Source organism: Gracilinanus agilis, chromosome 2 (genome assembly GCF_016433145.1).
Source record: "Gracilinanus agilis isolate LMUSP501 chromosome 2, AgileGrace, whole genome shotgun sequence".
NCBI lineage: Eukaryota > Metazoa > Chordata > Mammalia > Didelphimorphia > Didelphidae > Gracilinanus > Gracilinanus agilis.
The window spans coordinates 318,233,404-318,255,125 of record NC_058131.1 but is presented as its reverse complement, the minus strand read 5'-3'; the positions used below and the strand labels follow the sequence as shown (position 1 = coordinate 318,255,125).

At 40.4% G+C, this 21,722-nt stretch overlaps 1 protein-coding gene across 2 annotated transcripts in view; it reads right to left on the bottom strand.

Moving 5' to 3' along the window:
• Positions 1–3,454: 3,454 nt before the first annotated feature.
• The window catches only part of GOLGA1 (golgin A1), a 65,070-nt gene continuing 46,802 nt past the window's right edge, over positions 3,455–21,722 (bottom strand). For both annotated transcript variants that reach the window (XM_044664244.1, XM_044664245.1), the window contains 5 exons: positions 8,570–8,728; positions 7,991–8,050; positions 7,292–7,462; positions 4,514–4,600; positions 3,455–3,689 (listed from right to left, as the gene is read on the bottom strand). In XM_044664244.1, the coding sequence (XP_044520179.1) occupies positions 3,609–3,689; positions 4,514–4,600; positions 7,292–7,462; positions 7,991–8,050; positions 8,570–8,728 (558 nt within the window). In that variant the 3' untranslated portion in view covers positions 3,455–3,608. The remainder of the gene's footprint in view (positions 3,690–4,513; positions 4,601–7,291; positions 7,463–7,990; positions 8,051–8,569; positions 8,729–21,722) is intronic.

The following is a 21,722-nucleotide window of genomic DNA, read 5'->3' as shown; positions in this document are numbered from 1 at the left end:
TACTTTGTCCATATATTTTAAAAGTGTTTTTGTATGACTTTCTCAGGAGGGTGGTGTATGCTTACATCCGTCAGATGGGAATGGAGGTGATCAGTGTAGAATATCATGGAATTTCTTCCCATACACAGAGAATGTAATTTTGTTACTAACAGTCTGGTTTTCCTTTTGTTTAAAAAAAGAGAGAGAGAGAGAGAGAGATGGGGAGAGGCCAGTCTTTTAGGTAAGAAAATAAGATGGGGTAGGGGGCACAAACAGCATGGCAGTGTGCCAGATCAGTTTGAGACTGATTATACCACCTACTAGTTGTGTGACCTTGAACGAGTAAGTTTCATCAGTAAATTAAGGACGCTACTGATTAGACTCTGAGATCATGAGGGTGGTAAACAAGGAAAATTATAAATTAGTATTAGAAGAAATAAGCTGTTATTTAACTACTTTCTCAACACCAAGGGGTGGTGTTATTAAATAAAAATAAACTTCGTTCTGCACCATTATGAACTAAATTTTCTTTAATGAACAACTAGGGAGAAAATACAATTTTCTAATTATTGCCTTTCTCTTTGTCCAGTATCTTATAAAGCCACAATCATTTGTCAGCCTGGTGAAACTAGACTAGGTGTAGATGTCCTTATTTTATAGATGAACAAATTAAAGAACAGGGAGAGAAAGGGATAACTTTGGCTTGAACCCAGGTCTCCTTTCTTGCCTTTTGCACTATACCCAAACTGCTAACATGACCTGTTGAAAATATCTGGCATGTGTGTACATTTTTGAGTGTGAGAACTATTCTTAGTATGTGCTGGATGGAGATTTTGTAAATCGCCACTGAAGTTGAAAGTTTCTTGACTCATAAAGCTCTTCGAGAACTCAGTGTAATTAATTATATTGAGCAATAAAAATGAGCTGTGCTTAAAAACTGAATGACAGCCTGCAGAGCCACCCTTCAGTTATCATGTATGCACATACTACTGGTACCAGGAAGTTGTCTTTCTTTTCCTAAAAGGCCAGATGCACAGAGAGGTTGAAGTGGCCTGAGAAACTTAATAAGGCCAACCTTCTTTTACAGGTGAGGGAATTGAGGCTCAGATAGGATAAAGAATTTTGGGGAAAGTAGTAGAATCAGGATTTGGACTCTTGACTCCAAATGTCCAAGTACTTTATCAATGAAAGGGACTGCCATCAATCATCTAGTCTAGGCCAAATCTCATCCTAGAGCGAATGACTTTAAATGCCTTGTCCATGGTCACATAGCTACTAATAAATTGGCTTGGCTGAAACTGAATTGCAAACAAATCAAGATCCACCAGAGCCTAGATTTAAGAGCTTTAATTAAAAAAAAAAATTATTGCACCACAAATGAATTCAACAGTTTTACATAATACAGTGAATGTTTACAACATGAAGGGAAAGAAAGACCCAGAGCCAATGCTCAGATAAAGGATTATACATATGGAGCATATGTGTTACCACAGTAGTTTTGTTTTTTAAATACACGTCAAAGTGTGTCCAGTCAATCAATCACTCAGTATATTTACACCACTCTTGCTCTTAAGTTAAAAATCAACATGCAGGGAAGCCTTAATCAGTTTAGTTGTAAAATATTTAAGTACCCAGAGACTTAGTAGCTTCCAAAAACTGATATCTAATTAACCTGCACCAAGGGAGAGAGGTGGTGCGGTTGGGTGATTCAAGCAGCTCTATACCCTAAATCAGCAGGAAGGAGCAGGGCCTGTGTGACTCCTTTCTAGAGTGTGTTGGAGCCAAGTTTGTAGCTGCTCAGACCTGCCTGACATAACCTCCACCTTGGTAGTTCCTTTCTCTTCCCCCTGGGCAAATCTGTTGAACATCCCTATGCGAGAAGTAAAAAAACTTAGTTCTGTGCAGCGGGCCTCTTCCTCAGGAAAAAACAACAAAATTGCCTCTAAACATACCCAGGTCTAAACATATATTTCAGCTCACCGACCTGGCAAGAATGTCCGCCTTTTAGAGCTTTAACCCCCTTAGCTGAGGGGTGATGATGAATGATGCTGTCCCGTTCTTTGGGAACATCAGGCACTGCTGCACATGCTTAAGAACTTAGGACGAGCAATGCAAATACTTTACTGTGAAAACATCTTTTCTTGTTACTTAGCAAGAAGAAATAACCATTTGGTGAAACCAGCTTGAGAAAAATTGCATATGTGGTCCGATGACTGATTCTTAAGTCAGTGGTTAACCGTGGTGAGGCCTTAGGCAAGCTATACACTGTTGGGAGAGGATCTTTCCAAAAGAGTTTGAAGATCCTACTGTGCTGAATACATGCTGACTTTTCCTTAGAGGTCCCCAACATGCACAGCCAGAGCATTTCAAAGTAGCAGCATTTTATAAAGCCTTTATAAAGCCTATCTACATTACAGATGATCTGTAGTGTGTTCACACCTATTAGAGGCTTAGTGTTTCCACAAACAAGGCAATCGAGGCTGTGCTGCTGCAGTTTCTGCCATCTCCAACTGGGCCTGTGGACTGAGGGCAGCAGAAGGGGCAATGTATTGGGTCCTTACCATACCAAAGTTCGCTCAGAGTCTCGGCTGAGCATAGAATTGGGCGCAAATCCAGGGTTCTGCTATAAAGGAGATACTGATACTGATTTCTCAGAAGACTGTCCAGAGTGCTATGGAATTGGAGGGGGGAAGAGGGAGAATCTAGGGTGGAGGGAGGCATTTCCTTTTTACTCTCTGATTTTTCTCTAAGAAGACTGGTAAACTTGACTGCAAGACAGAAGAAATGCTTACAAGCAAATTTGGCTTTAAAAAGTATGCTTTAAAATGGTTTACCAGCAACCTGTACAAGACATATATGAGTTTAAAAAGGTAACTGAGTATATTCAGTACTGTATTAACACCTTTTGTAAGATTTTTTTTCTTTAAGAAAAGTAAAACGAGATCCTTCCAGACAGTTGCGTAGCCCTCATTGACTAATACTGGCCCCCTATCTTTGGACAGGCACACGTTCTAAAGTTAGGACATACCCAGCTTGAGGAGTTAGTGGGAGGGATTGAGGACATCTCAGTATTTTCCCTAGCCCAGGATCCAAACCACCAGAAGGGAAATGTCTTTATGAAACATGTGAGGAGACCACGTGGGGGTTTTAAGATATTCGGCAAGACACAACTTGGAGGAATCAGGTTGTCCTGTACCACTAATGTCAGTCACTTTCCTCCCTCCCAGCACTAGCTGTTCCACTGACATTTAGCCTCCTGGACAGACACTAACAGCTATGACTAAGTGCTAGCACTAGGGGTTAGAGGACTCCACTTGCAAACCCTCTGGGGCCCAAAGGAGGGATTTATAGCAGCATTGTGTGAAATTGGAGTTTCCCATTTAGCTACTTGCCATCCCACCCATGACCCCTTCCTTTTGGGGCTGGCCCAATCTCTAAAATTGGCCCAATTTTGTGGCTGTCAGTTTGCAATGACGGAAGTTCTAACCATTATTTGTCTTGTAAACAATGTTTCAAAGCTTGTACAAAATACTGCAATTACAGTGATAAAAAACCCACCCAGACTGGTGTGCTGTGTTCTTTTCATAGAAAAAGTGGCTACACATGGAATTTCCATTCTCAGGTTTCTTTTAAGACCATGGCACCCTGGGATTCGAGATGGATGGCCGAATGCTACCTCTGGGAGATGGCTTGGACCCAAACCACGACATCTATCATTTAAACAGAAGAGTGACAAAGGATTAGGATAATAAAGTCTATGGGGAGAAGGAGGGAATATTTCCCAAAGGCCATTCATCCTCTGCAGAGGAGAAAATAGCTATAGCAACTTATCACTGGCTCCTCTGGTCTGTATGGGCCTTTTGCTGCTCTAGCAGGACGATGAGTTAACTTAAGACGGCCATCAGACAGCTGGGAGGAATTGTAGATCGGCTACTTCAGCCAATGCTGGGCTGACAGGTTGAGACCTGAACCAAGGTCAGGGCACCTTTGGCCAAACTGTTGTTTGTGGCTCTAGGTAAAAAGCCCCTAAAAGCCTTGCCTTTTACATTTACAGGCCTAGATAATGTGTAATGTTTCTAGGTCTGGGTAATGATCTAGAACCAGACCAAGTTTCATTTCATCTGATGATTACAGAAGCAGATTTTGACAAAAACTCAGACATGCTCAATGATAAAAGCTGCTTTAATAGCTAAGTTCCCCATTGTTAGAGGGATTTTTTAGAAAAAAATTGTAAAAAAAATTGTTTGACCTTTACCTCCTTAGTATCAATTCTAAGACAGAAGAGTGGTAAGAGGTAGGTGATTGGGGTTAAGTGACCTCTCAGGGTCACCCAGCTAGGAAGTATCTAAGGCCAGATTCAATCCCAGAACCTCCCACCTCTAGGCCTATCTAGCTTTCCCCAAGATTCAGTCTTTAAAAAGAAACACAGCACCTCTCACTGGCTCGTTAGATCGCAAAAGGTTCATTTTTACCCCCATTCTCCTCTGAGCTTTTACTTTCCTTCACTGCTCTGAAGAACAAAAGAAACATCTACCTTATACTCCAAGGTCTCTTTGAGCATGTTTTCTTCCTCTTGTGAAAAATTCAGTAGCACAGACACGGCTTTAATGAGATGAAAAGCCTGAAACAGAAAAGATGTTGCTTGCTTTAAAGAATGCCTAGCACGGTGGCAGGTGGGAGGAGGGTGGGGTGAAGGAACTGCCTTGACGTTCCAGAATTGGGCAAGGGTCAAAGGGAGAACCCTGATGGGCTTGCAAAGAGCCAGTTTGTGGTGAAAATCTGGGTGGCTGCTCCAAGCCAGGAAAAGCTTGTAAGGTTTGTTTTTAACCTTTGCTGTCTTTACTGATGAGAGCAGTGAATGGCCATTATGTTAATGACACAAATGCTCCCACGGGTATTTTGGGCTTTCTTCACTGCTGATTTCCCCTCCACACCAAAGCACATGACCTGCACGAGTTGGTGTGACTAGAGAGATCTGTTCTCTGGTGGCCCACTTTTGGGTTGGGGGAATCTCTTGGGCCATCAAGAGGCCCACAGCTGTTTCCTTTTCACTCTGGAAGGATCTGCCTGAGCCACAGGCACACTGCTGCATGGCCTCTGTCACCCTGGGGACACAGCCATAATACAATGATGTATCAGACGGGGGAGAGGATGGTGGTGTAGCTATCATTATGACCACTTCTAACAAAGGCAGCTTAACATCCATATAGCCCTTGTCAGTTACAAAGCATTTTCACATACATCTTATTTGATTTCCACAAAGATTTCAGATAAATATTAATAATAAATTAATAATGTACTAATTATACATTATAATAATATATGATAATTATTATTATTAATCAACATTAATAATAAAAATTTTCAGATAAATATCAGTGTTCGAGGCACTGTAAGGCAAGCAGGGTGGTACAGTGAATAGACAGAATGCTGGGTCTGAAGTCAGGAAGACCTGAGTTCAAATCTGACTTTAGACAAGTCATTTAACCTCTATTTGTCTCTCTTGTAAAAAAATGGGAATGATAATTCTACCTATTTCTTAGAGTCATGAGGATTAAGTGAGAAAATCATTGTAAAGCACTAAGCACAGTGCCTGACACTGTATATAAATGATATACTATTATTATAAATAATAACTTATGATTATGACCAGTTTTTACTATACTGGCCTAAATACAAGGTACCTTTTAAATAAAGGTCAGATCCCTAAAACGATATCTCACAGAAAGCAAAAAAATAAGTATATACTGAAATGAAATGCGCACCAACTTCCCTTCAACTCTTTTTCCTGTGAAATTTTAAAGAGCGCTTCTTTCAAAACAAAGATGTTTTATTTCATGTTATCACCATTATCTTAATCTCTTACCCTTTCATTATTGTCAGGAGTTATTTATAAGCTTCTCTGGGGGAGGGGAGTCAATAAGGTAGATGTGGAAAAAACTATCATCTTCTACACAGCCCAACATGGCCTGAAGTGTATATTGTTATAAAAATCAAAGAATGTATACAGATAGATGGAGAGGGAGACAGGGTAAACTAAACTGGACACTACCACTGGTAATTGTGTGACAGCAGCGGAGTACAGATAGGTGGCTGAGGCTTGCCACCTAGCTAGATGATGTGACACCTCCCTCCTTTATAACAGTGCCCAGGCAGGATCCTTCAGGTCTATGGAAGGTATCCCTTCAGGTCCCACCTGGGGTTGATTGATAATGGATATGGGCTCTATTAGCTTGGTAACGGTTTATCTGACTGCGTATCTCCCTTTCCAGAGAAGCTATGAAATAGCCACTCCAGGAAGGTACTTGAAAGGCTTTATCTATAATCAGCAAAGATAGGGTATTGGGGATGGATAGAGGAATTGGGAAACCCTAACTAATTTGGTAATGCTAAACCCTCAGAGCTGTAGGCAGGTAATTGCTTCAGGATAGTTAGCTTCTCTGGCTCAGCCTGGCCACAGCCAAACCAGAGTAAGCAAGCTGCTGCTTGATGTCTTTCAGCTTCTTCTTCTTTCTGCTAGATGTTATGCCTAAACAGCCTTCAGGTATACCACCCCTTTCCACCCACTTTTTCTTCTCCTGCCCACTTCCCGGATCCCTCCTGGGCCTTGGGATACCTAGATAACTACAGATGATTTGATTTCCTAATATTTAGGGGCAGTAGAATCAGAGGAGTGATGGTGTGGGTACAGGTTGACAATGCTAGTCAGGTAAAAGACAGGAGGATCTTGCAAGGTTGAGCCAAGCAAGTCACCAATCCCCAAAAGACCAGGATCCACAGATCTCAAGTCCAAGGGAAGTGAAAGGAACCAAAAGCCAGGGCTGCCAGGGTATTTATACCCCCCTGGGCCAACCGCTTTCTCCCCTGTCCTCACGGCCCCTGGGAACATTCTAAGATCCAACAGACCTCACCCATCAATCAAGGGTGAGACTCTCTACTCCCAGAGTTTCAATATAACAATATATGGGTACATCTCTTCTATGCTTATCCCCCTTTATGAGTGAGAAAATTAAAGTTCAGAAAGACATGAAGTGATTTAGCCAAGGGCTCTGAAATGTGACAAAAGGACTCTGTAAACTTAATCTTAAATGCTATAAAAATAAGCTACTCTGATTAATGTGAGAAAAGAAAAGCAGAGTTTCCATTTAGAAAATCTGTTAAATGCTAGTCTGCCTCATTTCCTAAGCAGTAATTCAGCTATTAAACCTAAGGTCAGGAGAGAGACAGAAAGAAATGGAATGAGACGGGGACCTCACTGGGCAAACTCATACAGGGATAAAAATCTAGGGCACACTGAAACCAGTGTTTTTACCTCTGATTCCCGACAGGACATGAATTTTAAAACCACATGCTTGAGGTATTCAAAATTTATCTCTCGAGAATCATTTAAGTCTGAGTTATTGGTGACAGTTGTGGAAGCAGTAGGCACTTCAGGATTGGGTTTCTCCCGAACTTCAAAGATATCATTTTCAGGCCGAATTTTCTGAAAGAGAAAAAAAGAGAGAAGGGAAAAATACTGAAATATGCTACCTTCTTCTCTCCTAAGAAAAGTAGGTCAGATGTCTTAACATTTCTCAGACAGAATGGAAATATTCCAAGTTTTAAACCTTTCCTCCCATCCCTTCTCCCTACCTGCAGATAGGGTAAGGAAGTAAGTAGTTAGAGCAAATGGAAAGTTGATTCTTAAGATATCATAGGATTTAGAGCTGAAAAAAACCCTATCACTTTACAGGAGAGGAAACTGAGGAGCCTAAAAGGGGGAGTGACTGGCCCAAAGCCAGACAAGTTAGTAAAGGTAAAAGCTGGGATCAAACCTAGGTTCTCTGCCTTCACATCCAGGGTTCATTCCATATGCTGAAGCAAACATGACTGGTAGAAAGCGTGATAAGCAGGCAAGGTCTAGGGATGGGTTTTTTGTGGCTAAGGAGGAAGAAAGCACCAAAGAGAAACATTCGCACACCCCTCAGCCCCAACAGCCCAGTCTCAAAACTTCATCTGGATGATTGCTCACCAGTTCCTTCTGGAGGGTCTTCTTGAGTTCTAACATTCTCTGCTGCAGCTGCTTTATAGTCTGTGGAACAGATGTCACAGGGTCAGAGATCAGAGTTGGGTTGGACTTCTGAGACCGGCCAGCCTCAAGTCCTTTCCCTCTCCAATTCGTAGGACTGCCAAAGGGGCTGTCTGAAAGCACAGATCTCACCGTGTCACTCTCTTGCTCCATCCTGGCATTTTAGGCTCATTACACATTATTTCCCTCCATACACAATTGTCCCTCTTGTCTGTAATCTAGTTCCTTCTCACTGCCACTTTTTAGGATCCTGATGAAAGCAAAGCTCCAATTTCCCTCTACCTCATTCCCTTCCAAAAAATTTCCTTGTAATTAACTTCGTACATATTTTAATTTAATACTAATATAGACATTTTGCTATCCATAATAGACTCTAAGCTCCTGGAGGGCATGGACTGTCTCACTTATAATGATGTCCTTCCTTAGTTACTAGGCCAGTACCTGGTTCACCACTGACACTTTATAAAGTTGACTGGCTGAATGATTTGGGGGGCTGGTACCGTAAGAAGGGCCCCTTGTTACCTTGTTTTTCTCTATGATCTGCTGCTCCAAGTCTCGGTTTTCTTTTTGTAGTTGTACCATACCAACACAGTCTACTTCTCCATTCAGTGTCCTTTGGTCATTTGAGAGGGGGTATAAATCATCACTCAATTCCTTTGCTGGTTCTCCATAAACGATTACCTGTCAGAGTAGAGAAAGCACAGCTCAGAGCCTCTCTTGCTATTGGTCTTGAGCTTATTCTTAGGTAGAAAAGGCATAAAAATAAACCACAGAATTCCCCCCCCCCCCCCCCCGAGATAGGAATGTCTGCTTAAATTATAACTTGATTCAACACACAGTGGAATTCCAGTCGGAAATAACTGCCAATTCTTTGTGCAAAGACTCAGAGAGTTGGGATTTATTTCAAACAGGAAAAAAACCTAAGTGGGAAATTTTTTTCTATAGACCAGTCTCAAAGTAAGTGAGTAGAAATTCCAAATACAATCCAATAAGCATTTCCCAAGATTTATCTCAGGACACAATTGATTTCTGTTATTGTAATGTTAATCTGCCTAATTGTTAAAAAACCCTCACCTTCTGCCTTAGAATCAATGCTAGGTATCAGATCTAAGGCTGAAGCATGGTAAAGGCTAGGCAATTGGGATTAAGTGATTTACCCAGACAACCAGAAGTGTCTGAGGCCAGATCTAGACCTAGGACCTCCTGTCTCCAGGCCTGGCTCTCTATCTACTGTACTACCTCTAATGTTTTTTGTTGTTTGTTTGTTTGTTTTTTTAAACCTTTACCTTCCGTCTTGGAGTCAATACTGTGTATTGTGAGTGGTAAGGGCTAGGCAATGGGAGTCAAGTGACTTGCCCAGGTTCACACAGCTGGGAACTATCTGAGGTCAAATTTGAACCTAGGACTTCCGGTCTCTAGGCCTGGCTCTCAATCTACTGAGCTACCCAGCTGCCCCACCCCTAATGTTTTTAATAGTACTTATTTGCTAGCAATGCTCAGGTTTTCAAAGGTGATCTAGCTTTCTGTCCTCTTCCTATTTAACCTTGAGCCGAGATCACAGTCCATTTCAAGGACCTCTCCAAGCTACAGGAAGTGACAGATTCAGTGGATTAGCATCCAAATGCATGTTATCTATTCCATTCAATAAGACTTGCAAGCCATCTGCTACCTTAAAAATCAAGCCAACAATTATTCATTTAAGTACCTACTATGCAAAAGGCACTGGACTAGGGGCAGCTAGATGGCTCAGTGGATGGAAAGCCAGGCCTAGAGGCAAGAGGTCCTGGGTTCAAACATGGCCTCAGACATTTCCTAGCAAGGCGACCCCGGGCAAGTCACTTAACCCTCATTGCCTCACTCTTACTGCTCTTTTGCCTTGGAACCAATACTTAGTATCTATTCTAAGATAAAATATAAGAGTTTTAAAAAAGAAAAATAAAAAAAAATATTAAGGCACTGGATTGGATAATGGGGATATAAAGACAAAATTAAACAATCTCTGTCCTCAAGGAGCTTCCATATTATTTGGAGGATAGACATATATACAATTAAGTTTATATAGGATAATCTGAGAACAACATTAACAATTGGGGAGGTGATGAGGAAGGGCTTCCTGTAGGAGGTTGACCATAACCTGAGCCTTCAAGGAAGATCAGGATTCTGAGAAGCAGACCTGAGGAAAGAGCACATTCCAGGAATAGGCACAGACTGGGAAAAAACAGCAAAAAGTTAGGGACCACAAATAGGCCAATATGGATGGAATACAGAATAAATGAGAAGAAATACTGTAAATTCAGTCTAATAAGATTGGTTGGAGTCAGGTTTGGTGAAAGATTCTAACTGCTAAGCTGGGGAGTTAGTATTGTTTGCATTTTATCATAGAGGCAAGAGGAAGCCACTAGATTTTCTAGATCAGGAAAATGATGGGGCTAGCCTAGTGATGGGCAAACTTTTTAAAGAGGGGGCCAAAGGAAAGGAAATGCTCATCTGTCAGTCTGTTTCTAAGGCAACTCTTCCAAAGTTTCATTGTACTGTATCCTACTCATTGTATTCATCAGATTAGGAATAATGCTGCATGGCAGGATAGAACATTTCAGGGGGCCCGTATCTGGCCTGTGGGCCAGTTTGCCCATCTCTGCGCTAGACTCGTGCGTTAAGAAAGTCTATTTTGGACTGTGTGAAGGATGTAATGGAGAAGGAAGAGAATGAAAGCAGGAAGCCCAACTAGAACGCTATTGTAAGACTACAAATGAGAAGTAATGAAGACCTAAACTAAGACCTTATAAGTGCAGAAAAAGGTATAGTCACAAAGGATTTTAAGGAGATAGAATTGAAAAGATACTACAAATATTGAGAGTGAAGGAAAGAGACAGGACAAACATAATTTGGAAGTTATGAATGTAGGGAACAGGTAGAAAGGTAGAAAAATAGGAAAGGAAGAATTGTGGTTTGAGATGATGGAGGAAACAATGATTTGTGTTTTAGAGAAGAGTTTGGGATGCCTATGGGGCATCCAGATAGAGATCTTCACAGGCTGTCCATGCTGTAGGCCTGGGGCTCAGGAGTCAGCCTACAAAAATGGTCACTGAATCCAGCAAAGCTCATGAGATTGCTAAGATAGGGAGTGGATAATGATCCAGCAAAGGAGACTTAAGAATAGTCACAGAGGGAAGAGGAGAACCAGGGAAAAGCAGTATCCTGAAAGCCCAGGGAACAGAAAGTATCGAGGAGGAAGGAGTGTTCAATCATGTCAAATGATGGAGATGAGTTAGAAGAAAAGGCCTTCATACTGAGCATTTAAGAGACTGACGGCAATCTCACAGAGTGGTTTCAGTTGGTTGGTAAAAGAGAAAACTAGATTATGTAAGATTAAGAAATGGGTGGAAGAGAAGTATTATTTGGCTATGAGAGAGAGAGAAAGAGAGAGAGAGAGAGAGAGAGAGAGGAAAGATAGAAGTTGGTAGCCTGAAGATGTAATGGGGTCAAATGAAGATTTTTCAAATTAGAGGGTATACCAAAGTGTATTCTTGGCAGCATTTATTAAAGGCTTGTTGGGTATCAGGAATTGTACCAAGGATTGGAGATATAAATACAAGCAAAAAGTAAGACAATTCCTGTGCTTAAGGAATTTACATCCTAGTGGGGAAGGCCATATGGAAAAGGGAGCTGAAAGGGGAGTGGAGGGAGAGAGAAGACACTTCTCAAGGGAAGTGAGAGCATGGCCAGGAGAGAATATGATCAGCCTAGGCCATCCAAAAAGGAACTCCCCAATGGGAGAAGAGGTAGGTATAGTGTATTGCTAATGGTCTTATCCATGTGACAAATGGAATTAAATGACAGCACTAAGCACATATGTCCTAAAGACACAGAGAAGGAAGTAGGCCATGCAGCAAGAATAAAAGACAATAGAAGGATAGCCTGAGCGATGAAAGAGCACCTATGAAATATTAAGAGAACTATATCAAATCTTTCAACGCAATGGATAGATGCTCTATGGAAGATTTATGGGAAAATGTGAAAAAGAACTGTATAGGACAGTGATGGCAAACCTATGGCGCACATGTTAAAGATGGCTCACAGAAAACTCTTTGGGCATGCAGACTTGCCCCACCCCCCCTGCAATTTTGTTACTAGAAAGTAGTAGAGGGACTCAAGTGGAGCTGCTCCTTTCCCCCTCTCCACTGTGCCTGACATTTTTTCACACCCCTCCCACCCCTCTGCCCAGCAGCCCAATGGGAGCACACAGGGTAAGGTGGGTGGCTCACAGGTGGCAGAGCTGGAGAGGAGCAGAGAACTCAGCCATTCCCCTACCCCTCTCTACACTCACTGAGGACATTTCTTTTTATTTCCCCTACCCTTTCTCCCAGCAGCCCAATGGGAGCACTTTCTCTCTCCCCTGCCTGGAGTAAGGGGGAACAGGGTGTGCCTGGCAGTCGGTGGGGGGGGAAGACACTGCTCATGGTCTGGGGGGTGGGGACAGCACTAGATCTGGGAGGTGGGGGCAGGGCCCAGAATTCTAAAAGGTCCTCCATCATTGGTATATTGATATAGCATGAGGTGTGCATGGAATGGGATCTGCCTCAATGAAGAAAGCAGCCACACTGATACATTCATTACTCTTAGCTTAATTGCTTCCTCCTTCAAAAGGCTTTTCCTAGTTTCCCTAGTATAGTCCCTCCCACACCTTTTAAACACTGGGTGCTTATTTTGTGCACATTCCTTATTTCCTGAATTGTGAACATATTATATTACCTAGAAGAATGTAAGCTACTTAAGGGTAAGGACTTCTGTATCTCTGACACTTAGCACAGAGCTTGTTGCAAAACAGGAACTTAGAAATCAAATGCCAAAAATTGCTTTTACATGTAAGTGGGGGGAAAAAAGACAAAGTAGGAACTTAATACATATGTATGGATTGATAGATATGTCACTTGAGGTTACTGTTCTGTCATTTTTCAGTCAGGTTCAACTCTCTGTGACTCCATTTGGGTTTTCTTGGCTAAGAGACTGGAGTGGTTTGCCATTTCTTTTTCCAGTTTTTTTTTACAGATGGGAAACTAAGGAAAATGCTTAAGTGATTTCCCTTGGGTAACACAGCTAGTACGTGTCTAAGACTAGACTTGAGTTCAAAAGATGGGTCTTTCTGACTCCAGGCCTGGCACTCTATCTAGTGTGCCACCTAGTTGACCTCATCACTTGAAGTATTAAGCCATAATTATTTGATAGAAAATGTGAAAATACAAGCACACATTTCACAGAATCTTATGTTTGGAAGAGTCCTGATAGTTACCTAGACCAAACTGTATTAGAAAAAGAATCACCTTTACAAGAAACCTGACAATGCACCATCTGCCACTGATTTGAAGAATTCCGATGTACATGAATACTGCCAAAGGCAGTCCACTTCACTTCTGACAGTGCTAACTTTAAAAAGTTTTCCCTTGAAGTGGCAAAGTTGGGATTCTAATGCATTGCTGGTGGAGTTGTGAATTGATCCAACCATTCTGGAGGACAATTTGGAATCATGCCTAAAGGGCCTTAAAAGAATGCAAGCCCTTTGATCTAGCAATACCATTTCTGAGTTTATATCCCAAAGAGATAAAAAAAAATCTGGGCAAGGATCTATTTGTACAAAAATATTTATAGTTGTACCTTTTGTGGTAACAAAAAATTGAAAAATGAGGGGGTGTCCCTCAATTGGAGAATGGCTGAACAAACTGTGGTAACTAATGGTGATGGAATATTATTGTGCTATAAGGAATGATGAATTGGTGGATTTCTATATGAACTGGAAAGACCTCCATGAACTGATGCAGAATGAAATAAGCAGAACCAAGAGATCATTATACACATAAACTGTAACATTGTGGGATGATCAAAGGTAATTTACTTTGCTACTAATAGCAATGCAATGATTCAGTACAATTCTGTGGGACTTATGAAAAAGAATGCTATCCAAATCTAAAGAAAGAACTGTGGGAGAAGAAATGCAGTAGAAAACATATGACTTATCACTTGTTTATATGGGTATGTGATTTGGGGTTTTGGTTTTAAAGGATTACTCTATTACAAAAATGAATAAAATGGAAATGGGTTGAAGTGATTACACACACACACACACACACACACACACACACACACACACACACACACACACACACACCCAGTAGAATTGCTTATCAACTCCAGGATGGGAGAGGGATCAAAAACTTTATATACATAGCTTTTGATATTTTGATTTTGATTTTAATGCCTTTCCTTTTCAAAAATTTCAATTTTCTTCTATTTAATTTTTTATATATTTTTTTCTCTTCTTTTTCTTTTGAATTTACTTATACAACCCCATGATTCAACCATATATCTTGAGCTGATCTGGGTATTTCTTTCTAAATACCCATGCCAGGGGGGATTGTATTTTTATAAAATCCAAGATTTAATTGTACTTTTATTATATCCAGGATTTAATTTTTTATTTTGTTTGAGAAAAATTCTCAGGGAAAGAAACTTGCTGATTCCTTAATCCAGAGAATGAACTGTTTGCAGAGAGATGCCTGAAGAACCTACATTTAATCAAGAGATCCAGAATGAACTTTGGGTTGCAATTGATTGAACTAATGGGGTTTGGTGCATCAAGCGATCCAGAATGAACTTTGGGTACTAATGAATGGACTGATGGGTTTTGAACAGCTACTTTAATTGTACATATTATGCCAAAAGGGGACTGCCCCCAATTGGTTTCTTGTCAATGCACTTAGCAAAACATTGGTTTTGCTTTCTCTCTTTTCCATTTCCCTCTTATCTCTAACTATTGTAGTTAGAAGACCTTTGTGGGTGTAAAATGATCACTTGGGGTGACTAGGCACCCAAAATGATCATCAGGGGGGATTGTGTAAATAAAATTAGCTCTAGTCCATTCTATAGTCAAAACTCTACCTACCTGAGATGAGGTCACTCCCACCTCCCTTAGTGGGGAGGGGAGACGAGTTACCCACACGTGACAATAAGTAACAAATCAAGAACAAGGGACTGCCCTTTGGGCAGTCCAAATCAGTGTAGAGGCTGCCATTTGTCCATTTGAATTAGAGGTGGACCCACGGGAAGTGCTGAAAGACATTATCTCTTTAAGTATGTTGGTTACTTCCTTTGGTGGGAATTTCCGCCTTGAACTTGGTGCTGACGGATCTCTGAGGAGACTTCAGGCAGCTTCTACTCTGAATGATCACGTGGGTAAATTAGGCTGACTTCCATGGCCTACCTGGGCCGCTTCCAAACTCTGCCTTAAGTAGGCACTAGCCTATCTGGTTGCTGGGCCTTGTGGCTTGCAGCCTCATTTTATTTAGCCTTTTAACCTTCTCTCTTGTCCAGGCCTCCGCAGGCCTGGACTAACCTCTCCCTTTTTCTTTATTCCTATACCTTTACCTTCCTGATTGTAAATAAAGTGCCTTAACCAGATGCTGACTTAGGCCTGATTTAATTACGGAATCAACCTGAATTGTTGATCCCTGGCGGCCACACTTTAAATACATATCTATAAAATACCTAATTTTCCCTCCTACAGGGAGAAAACATGAATCATGGAATTATGGAAAAAATTTATCAAAACTAGATTTCTTTTTGTACCTTCTATTCATTACTTACAGTTTTGTGTTCTGGAGGTGAAACAGACTCTCTTTCTATTATTTACTTATTTTTCCAATCATTTAATTATTTATTTTGGGGGGAGCCTTAACTTCTGTATATTGGCTCATAGGTAGAAGAGTGGTAAGGGTAGACAATGGGGGTCAAGTGACTTGCCCAGGGTCACACAGCTGTGAAGTGTCTGAGGCCGGATTTGAACCTAGGATCTTCCTTCTCTAGGCCTGACTCTCAATCCACTGAGCTACCCAGCTGCCCCCAGAGACTCTCTTTTTAATATGATAGCCCTTCAAATACTTAAAAGCTCTTAATATGTCCTTCCTAAGCCTTCTCTTTTTCAGGCTAAACAGCACTAGTTCATTCAACCAATCCTCAAATGGCATGGCAATGAGGCCCATCACCCTCTTCTGGATACTCTCAAGCAAATCAATATACTTCATAAACTATAGGCCCCAAATTGAAAACAATACACCAAACATTTTCAAATCAAGACAGAATACAGGGACAGTTAGGGGCTCAGTTGAAAGAGAGATCCAAGTCTGGAAAGATCCTAGATTCAAATCTGGCCTCAGACACTTCCTAGTTGTGTGACCCTGGGCAAGTCACTTAACCCCAACTGCCTAACTGTTATCACTTTTCTGCCTTATAACCAATACTTGGTATCAATTCTAAGACAGTGTTTTAAAAATAAAAAGACAGAATATAGAAAGACTCACTACGTCTAAAAACTCAGGCCTCTCTTAATGCAGCTTAAGATAACATTTTTCTGTATGTAAGATTTTACCTTTATCTTATTAATGTGTCACTTTATTATATTTGTCCCAAGATTTTGGCTTAAGATCTTTTAGGATCTGATTCTAACAAGTGAAGATGGGATTAATCCTATCCTGCCTATTTTTAGATTAAATCACCCAAAGTGTAAACACTACCACTTAATCTTCAAGTGGGGGAGGTCTGTGACCCACAGGTGCAAGGGTGAGTGATGAATCAGAATTTACTGTCTGCCCCCGGGCAGTCCTAAGCAAAGCCTTTGTTGAGACTGGTACATGTAAAATAGAAGGAATGCACAGGAAGTGATGCAAAAGAAGCCCCTTTAAAAGGGAGTTACGACTTCCTTAGGGACAGTTCTTCATTCGTTAGAGTTGGAGACTCTGCTTACTGGACCTAAGACCCTGGACTTGGTGAGACTGTTCTTAAATCTCTTGAACTACCATGTGGTGAGTGAAAAAGACTGACTCTTCCTGGATTTTTCCTGAAGGGACTCTCCTTTTGAGAGAGACTTCGTGGCTGAAGCCTTTGCTTTGATTCATCCCTGGTCTCTCGGCTCAAGGCTGAGGCTTCTCTGGCTGAGGGATAATTAGCCATGCCTGGGTTGAGCCAGGGGCCAGAGCAAATTACTTAGTGTATTAGGTTAGATATCTTAATCTCTCCTCTCTCTGATTTTCTTACGTTCACTCTCTCTTCCTAATTGTAAATAAACCACCATAAAAGTCATTCTGACTTGAGTTTTTTTCATTTTGGAAATGAGTAATCAATTCCTGGTGACCAAAATTTTTAATATTTAGTCCAACCATAATTTTTTCCCTTTTACAATCATCCAAATTGGCTTTCCCATTTCTTGTCACTGACAATTTGGGGAGACATACCAACTCTGTCCTTATTTAAATCACTGAGAAAAATGTTAAAGAACACTCAGATCTCTTGGACATTCCACTGGAGCCTTTTCAAGATGACATCAAACTCCTAATAACTTTTTATTGGTTTATGGATTCAGAATTAGAAGGGATATTAAGAGATCTAGCCCAACTTCCATTTTACAGAAAAGGGAAATGGAGCACAGAGGGTTTAAGAGACTTGCCTAAAGTCAAACTTTAGTATTCCTCTGACCTATCAGACTAGTTATCCTGTAAAAAAGATTAGGCTAGTGTGGCATGGTTTGATTTTATTAATGCTTCCTTTCCCCCACATCACAGTCAACTTTAAATGTGCCCCAACAACCCCAATCACTCCCCCTCCCCAGGTCCACTATACTCTCCCTAGTAACAAAGAGAGAGGCAAAACTGATCAACAAAGTAACTGCATCTGACATCATGAGTCCCAATTCTGCCTTAGCCCCTATCTGTTATAGGAAAGAAGGAACTCTATATCTGCTTTCTGAGATCTAGAGTGAACATTACAATTAGTCTGATTTTAGTTCCTTTTTATTGTTTTCATTTATATTATTACAGTCACTATAGTGGCTCCTGGTTCTGCTTTCTTTGAGCTTACCATCAGTCTTCCCATATTTCTATGAATTTCTCCTATTTGTCCATTGCTTATGAAGCAATAATATAACATTTTATCATCAAACCACAATAATATTCAGTTGTTTCCCAAACTACAATGACCCATTCCACTTGCATTTTTTTTTTTGCTTACATAAAAAACTGCTATGAAAAGTTTACTCAGGGTAGGATCTTCCTTTCTTTTTAATCTCTTTGGGGGTCTATGTCCAGGAGTGGGATCACAGCATCACATGGGATATAAACAGGTAAATTTCCACAGAAATTTCTAATTGTTGTTCAGAGAAGCTAAACTAATTTAAAGCCCTATAGCAGATTATTAGTGTGTGTTTATAATCCCATAGTGCCTTCAATCAATCAATAACTACTTATTAAGAGCTACTCTGAGCAGGTACTGGGGGTACAAGTACAAAGAATAAAACAATCCCTACCCATGAGGAGTTTACGCTAATTTTTCATCACTTATTTATTTACCCCCCCCCCCCTTTTTTTTAAACCCTTAAATTCTGTGTATTGGCTCCTAAGTGGAAGAGTGGTAAGGGTGGGCAATGAGGGTCAAGTGACTTGCCCAGGGTCACACAGCTGGGAAGTGTCTGAGGCCAGATTTGAACCTAGAACCTCCCGTCTCTAGGCCTGACTTTCAATCCACTGAGCTACCCAGATGCCCCCTAATTTTTTAAAACATGTACATTTTTATTTGAACTGGTCCTAAGTCTGGGTGCAGGTAAGATTCCTCCTCTCCCCCAAGTACTGGAAGCAATATTACTGAACTCTCGAAGAAACTATAAAAAGCTTTCGTTCCCATTTATGTTGTGGGGTGGAGAGAGAAAAGAGGGGTCCATTATAACTCTGATAATTAAAAAAAACAAACAAGAAATATTAAGGCAGAAGATACAAAAAAGTTATTTTACAGGTTACATAATTTATGAATAAGCAATACTACTACCTCTTCTCTTCCCTTCTCTTATCTGGATCACTATAAATAGCAAGGAGCTAATGTTTTAATGGCAGAGACAAGTTCACATAAAAAGATATACAGAATAAATATAAAGTTAATATAAAGTAAATAATAATAATACAAATATATAGAAAAGAGTTCAAATTAAGGTAGTTTGGAAAGGAGGGCACTAGTGGTTTGGAGAATCAGGGAAGACTAGGCAGAAGCAGAGAAAAGTGTGGCAAGTGGGATGGCCTATGCAAAGGAAAAAAGATAGGAGGTTCATGTGTGAGGAGCTGAAAAAACACAGAATATTGGAGGTGGATTAATATCCAAAGAGGCAGGATAGATAAATTAGGGTCAGGTTGGGAAGGGCTTTAAAAGTTAAACAGAGGTTTATAGTTTATCCTAGAGGCAATAGGAAGCCACTAGAATTTGATTTCTAAGAGTCATATGGTCAGATTTCTGTTTAAAGAAAATTACTTTAGCAGGAGAATGTAAATGGACTGGAGTAGTGTTAAGACTTGAAACAGAGAGGCCAATGAAGAAGCTATTATAATAATCTATGCAAAAGGTGATAGCTGTAAAAGGAGGGCAGGAATCAGTTGTAAGAGAGGTGATATCAACTATTCCCATCTTTGATGGCATTCTCTTATTAATAGTGACTTGGCACAGTTTTTACACATAGTTGATAGTTGCCTTTCTTCTTTTGAAATTTCTTCATATTCTTTACCCATTTTGCTAAATGGATAATGGTTCTTGGGGCATGACCTGCTCGATAAAATCGGGCTGGCTCCTTTTCCAGATGTTCATGGTTTTTCTTATGTTTTCTGGATTTTATTCTCAGGAATCAAAGCTAAGCTTAATGGTCTATGATTTGCAGACTCTATTTTTCAGTTCCAAAGCATCTTTCCTGTTTTCTACAATCATTCGCAAATCATTGGTAGAGGCAGCTAGGGAGCATAGTGAATAGAATACCAGGTCTGGAGCTGGGAAAACCTGGGTTAAAATCTAGCCTCAGACACCCCCTCACTGTGTAACCCAGGGCAAGTCACTTAACCCCAATTGCCTAGCCCTTAATGCTACTCTTCTGTCTTACAGTAGATAAGGCAGTATCAATTCTAAGACAGATGGTGAGGGTTTAAAAAAAAATCACTGGCAGTGCCCATCTTGTTACATCCACCAGTTTTCTTAGAACACTTGATGTAGTTCATTTTGGCCTAGTGACATCAAGGTCAGCTAGGTATTCTGTTACTCTCCTTATTCATCATGGGTACCAAATCTCTTTTAGGCATTTTACATGTTTGTTTTTTTCACTCCAAATATCATTCTCCTTGGTAGAAAAAACAGGCAAAAAAGGTTAAGTAGCTTGGTCTTCTCTTTCACCAGTTATCATCTTCCTTTACATTCAATGAAGTAGTCCTATTACTCCTTTGATAAAATTTCCTGCCCAACAGGAAATTGTATATTCCTTATGGAAAAAAATCACTTTTACTCACATAAATCAACAGAAGTGGCTAGTGGTCATCAAGTTTGTTAAGGCTTGGGAGCTTCTCGATCATGTCCATGAGAGATCTCTATTTTCTATCAGGTTGAAAAAATAGCTAACTCTAGATTCATTTTTCTTCCCGGGACCCTTCCCAGAAGATGTCTCACCTGATGGTAACTGCTCAGTGGTTTCCCTTCTTCCTTTTCTCCTCTATTACTGTTTTCCATTCTCTAACCTACCAGGGAACAAGTCAGAACTCCCCTTGCTCCTCCAAATCTTTTTGTTTTTACAAGGAAATCATTTTTCCAGTTTTGGAAAAATATTCTAATCTCCCTCGTATCCAAGAGGATAGAAGTGATAATTGAACCCTTCACCATTTTGCCTAGAAAGGAAAACAAACTTGCACTTTAAGTATAGATGACAATTACCCAACCACAGCAAAAAGATCAAAGGGTGTGAGTTATATGTAGATTACTGGAAGCCTCCACGCACTCCATATTTTCTAAAAGCATGATCATGAGTCCACTGTTAATTCTACTTGCTGTTATCAAGATGTGTGTCTTTGGAATCTTATTGGGAATCTAAAATGCCATAATGGTTCTACTATGGCATAGAGGTAAGGGAAGTAGACAGGGTAATTTGCCAGATCATTTGGAGCCATCATCACCAAGCCTTACCTCAAATCTCAGAGTGTTAGCTCATTCTTTTCTAGGGACTATAGGGATTTAGTCAAGATTTGAGAGAAAGCGTATTTCTTTTAATCACGATTCAAATTATACACCACTTTTCTTCAGCTCTCCTTGTATTCTCCTATTCCCACAAAGCACACCAGAAGAAATTTGTTTCCTTTTCCTGCTAGGACCAGCCCCATCTTTCAGCCTCAACTGCTTTTGTTTTAACACCTCCATAACCATCTCAACTCTGGGGTGGTTCTTGGGGCATGTGTAGTTACTCCTACAGAGTTTTTATAAGAAGAATTAAATGAAGAGAATTAATTTCATTCCTTAAGCCACTACTCTACTTACTTAGAACGAATGAATGAAAAGTAACATTTTGGAGCTAGAAGGGCCTGGATAACCTAACTCCTTCATTTTACAGATGAGGAAACTGAGGCCCAGGGATGTAAAAGATCTTACCCAAAGTTACACAATTGAATAATGACAACTCTCAGACTAATTTTGAAGTCTCTCTACTGATAGCCGCCTCAAGCTCTTCACTAACCTTTGTCTCCCTACTCCTTGGCCAAATAAATGTGTTAAAGGATAATCAAACCTCTTAGTGACTGCCCTATCTCATACAAAGGTATTATTCATATAGATATTGAAAATGAAG